Source organism: Scleropages formosus, chromosome 22 (genome assembly GCF_900964775.1).
Source record: "Scleropages formosus chromosome 22, fSclFor1.1, whole genome shotgun sequence".
Classification (NCBI taxonomy): domain Eukaryota; kingdom Metazoa; phylum Chordata; class Actinopteri; order Osteoglossiformes; family Osteoglossidae; genus Scleropages; species Scleropages formosus.
Genome location: NC_041827.1, coordinates 24,008,218 through 24,011,967, shown reverse-complemented (window position 1 = coordinate 24,011,967; position 3,750 = coordinate 24,008,218). Strand labels below are relative to the sequence as shown.

Here is a 3,750-nt window from a genome sequence, read left to right as displayed (position 1 = left end):
ATGTCAATACTGAAAACGAACAAACTCTCGGTTTAATCCCTCAGCTTTAGAGATTGTTCAACGTTCATTATCAAGGAACGGCGACCGTCGGTGAGCTTTCATTGGACAGCTGCCCTGCGCCGAACAGGAAGTTCCACCCATTGCCATAATCGCTCATATTATTGGACTGTCCGGGAAAACAAACAGAATATCTCGCCAATGGCTAAGCATCAGTCGTGAGTCGCAATCTTTGATTGGACAGCCATCCTCTTTGAAAGCGAAAATCCCACCCACCGATGTTAATATTCCTGTGGGTTTCGAAGAGCGTTTGCGAGCGGAGTGAAAGATTATTCTTTGCGCAGAAAAAGGGGAAACTATGAGCTTTATTACAGGGTTAGACTTGTGCAACGGTATGGAGAACCTTCCCGTTCTCACCGAAAGCGATGTTAGCAACGGCGAGTCGCCTGTCGCCGCGTTTCAGGTCAGACAGAGTCAGTTACACTGTGTGTTCGTGTTCGTTCTCTTCCTCAGAGACTCACTGACGACGTGTTATAAACAAACACAGAGACACAGAGCGAAGTACAAACTTTGTACTGCCGGAGAATCCGAATCCAGAAGGCTGACGACGTGAAGGTTTTTTGTCAAGAAACAAAATCTGTCTGTGTTTTATTTTTACATTAAATCATTATATTCGCTTAGCAGACGCTCGCTTTTCTGGCAGACTTTGCTGCAAAGCGACTAAGTTACAATCGAACACTAGTGTGTCTAGTCTGTGTGTCTAGTAGTCGTGTTACCAGCCCACACACTTGCTGTTTATTCACCGCGGTTACGACACCGCTACTACTTACGCGTCACTCATGATCCATCAGTATGATCAGAACACACACTCTCTGTCACTCGCACACTTTGGGTGAGCCTGAGCAGCATCTCTGAGTGTGGGAGGAAACCGGAGCACACCCACGCAGACATGGGGAGAACATGCAAACTCCACACAGACTGAGGGGGGATCGAAGCCACCTTCTCTCGTATCACCCAGGCGCTGTGAGACAGCACTGCGCTACTCGCTGTTCCACCGTTACTGTTACTACTACTACTTCCAGGAGCCGTAGTTGCGATTTATGCGGGACAGCAGATGGCAGCACAACCACGTGTCTCAGGCGGTTTTCTCTCGGAACAAACAAATTTCACAATCGCTTTGACAACAGCCATAAATATCGTAATAATAAGTAGAATCACGGTTATTAATCGTGTCCAGAGCTTTCTGCGCCCCTTAGGTCAAGGTAAAAATAAAAGTATGCATTTACATTGGTAAAAGTGGTTCCATGTGTCATTTCTGATCTGTGTGTGACAGCAATATATTTTTCTACTTTTGATAGAGCAGTGATCCTTCGCCGTGTCCCTCCGCTGTGTACAGGAACATACAGGGACTTGCTGCTCTTATAGCTCCCGCAACAGCCTCGCGTGACACAAATCTCTCTTCGAGGGGCAAAATGCCAGGACTGTCGTTTTGAGACGGCTTCCCTGAGCTGCAGCCCGGCTCACGTCCGTAAGGTTCGACGTGTCGAGTGGGCGGATGGGGATCCGTTGCAGCGCGAAGGCCAGTATTTGTTTCGTTGGGCCACGAGGGCAACGTTGGGGGCACTCGCGGTCATCCGGGCGGCTCCTTTCAGCAGTCAGTTTGGCGCGAGCCTTCAGCTCTCCCTCGTGTACGTGAGCCCTGCTGTCGCTCTTCACGTGGCGACTTGTGTACGAGAAACGCCGCTCTCAACTGCTCTTCTCTCATCCACGTGTCTTGTGAAACGGTTCCTTTGCTTTTCGAGGGCTGAAGCGCGCCGGTGTCGTTTGTTGTTTCAGTACACTCCAGAGAACATCCCCGGACCGGGCTGCACGCACCACCCGAGCGAGATGACCTTACCTGGATGTGACTGTCGTTCCGCCTCCTGCCAGCAGGGGAGCTGTTCCTGCCTGCAGGCCTACGGGCAGGCGTACGACAGCGATGGGCGCCTGCGGGACCGCGGCACGGAGCAGGGAGACTACAGCAGGCCTGTGTTCGAATGCAACGCCCTGTGCGGGTGCAGCGAGACCTGTTCCAACCGGGTGGTGCAGCGGGGCCTCAGGTTTCACCTGTCCGTGTTTCCCACCCAGGGTAAGGGCTGGGGGGTCCGCACGCTGGAGCCCATTCCCCGGGGGAGCTTTGTGTGCGAGTACGCTGGGGAAGTGCTCGGGTACGAGGAGGCCTGCCGGAGGCAGAGGGCTCAGGGACCTGGGGACATGAACTACATCATAGCGGTGCGGGAGCACGCCGGGCCGGACAGGGTCAGCGAGACCTTCGTGGACCCAGCTGCCATGGGGAACGTGGGCCGCTTCCTGAACCATTCCTGCCAACCGAACCTGTCCATGGTGCCGGTGCGTGTTCACTCGCTGGTTCCCAGGCTGGCCCTGTTCGCTCTACGCGACGTCGCCGCTGGCGAGGAGCTCACCTTCGACTACTCGGGGGCTCACGGCAGCACAGCGATGAAGGGGCCAAAGCCTTCTTCAGGCCCCGTCGCCATTGAGTCGTCGTGCAGCACGGGAGGTGCGGGAGCCCTGAAACGGAAACCCTGCCAGTGCGGGACCCAGAACTGCAGCCTCTTCCTCCCCTTGGATATTTCTGTCATCAACACAAGTTAGAGCTGCACATGTGCTCGGTGTCTTCTCGTTACTTCACCTCTTTAATTCTGGTAAGCTGCGCCCACTTGCTCCTTGATCCCTGGGTCATGGGGTCGTTTAGGCGTAGAGTGGTCTTTTCTGTCTGCTACTGAGAATTCATGTTGTCTGTGAACCATGAACATATTCTTACGCCTGGACAGCATAACCGTACAAAGATTTTTGTCGGGGTGTTGTGTGTGTGTGTCTATAGCTTCTGAGATGCCAATTAACCTATAACATAACGGAGTACGTGAAGAAATGTGTTGCTCCTCTTACAGGTGTTTCACGCCGCTCTCCTTGTGGGATTAACATGAGCGCGACGACCCAGTCCTCCACGGACAGGAAGCGTCTGTCCTCGTCTGCTCCACCTCATCCTGAGGCCCTTCCTTGTTGCCCTCTGCCGAAGGACACTCAGTTACTCCCTGTAGGTAGCAGTAAGCAGCTGTGCCCTTCCAGAATGTGTTGGCCATTAGATTGTGCCTTCATCCCAGTCCAGACCCCCTCCGAGACGTCCCCAGTAATGTAGAGCAGCCACCCCTCCTTGTCCCTGAAGAGACGGCGCTTCTGACACTCTGGTCCTCTCTTTGACAAGTGGCGTCTGCGCTGAGCCCATGTAGGTCAGCTGTGCCGGACGGCACGAGTAGCTCAGAGGTCGGGGATGCAGGAGCCGTCGATCGCATAGAGAATGACGGAACGAGCCCTAACCGGGCGTCGGTGTAGAGCCCGCAAACCTGCGGGCTGTACACCGACACCCAGTTAGTCTTGTTGTGAGGGGGTCACATTAGCATGGTTCCTTATTGAAAAACAGATTTTTTTTTTTTTTTTTTTTTTTTTTTAAGTACGTCAGCTAAAATAAAAATGTCCAAATTAAGTAGTATTTTCATAATTGTCACATTCTGTCACTTATTAACCAGATTATTAAAAATGATTCCATGAGTTGTGCAGAAGCAGTGAATAATTTTTACCCATCAGTGTCACCTTCACCAGCTCTTAACTGACAATGCTTTTTACTATAGTGTAACGGTATTCGTCTTATCAAAGCTGTTTTATTTATGAATTATGGAATTGATTGAATACTTATTT

The 3,750-nt window shown here is 51.9% G+C and overlaps 1 protein-coding gene across 1 annotated transcript; it reads left to right on the top strand.

The window, feature by feature from the left end:
* Nucleotides 1–278: 278 nt before the first annotated feature.
* Nucleotides 279–3,437, top strand: setmar (SET domain and mariner transposase fusion gene). Its single transcript, XM_018734087.2, has 3 exons — nt 279–460; nt 1,834–2,699; nt 2,946–3,437. Exons 1-2 carry the CDS (start codon nt 356–358, stop codon nt 2,647–2,649), a joined length of 921 nt encoding a protein of 306 aa, XP_018589603.1. The 5' UTR covers nt 279–355; the 3' UTR covers nt 2,650–2,699; nt 2,946–3,437.
* The last annotated feature ends 313 nt before the right edge of the window (nt 3,438–3,750 follow it).

Bases quoted from the DNA above. Each gene is read 5' to 3' on its own strand.
- setmar (XM_018734087.2), top strand. From the start codon at position 356: ATGAGCTTTATTACAGGGTTAGACTTGTGCAACGGTATGGAGAACCTT. The intron at 461-1,833 runs GTCAGACAGAGT...TTGTTGTTTCAG, and splicing joins CGCCTGTCGCCGCGTTTCAG to TACACTCCAGAGAACATCCC.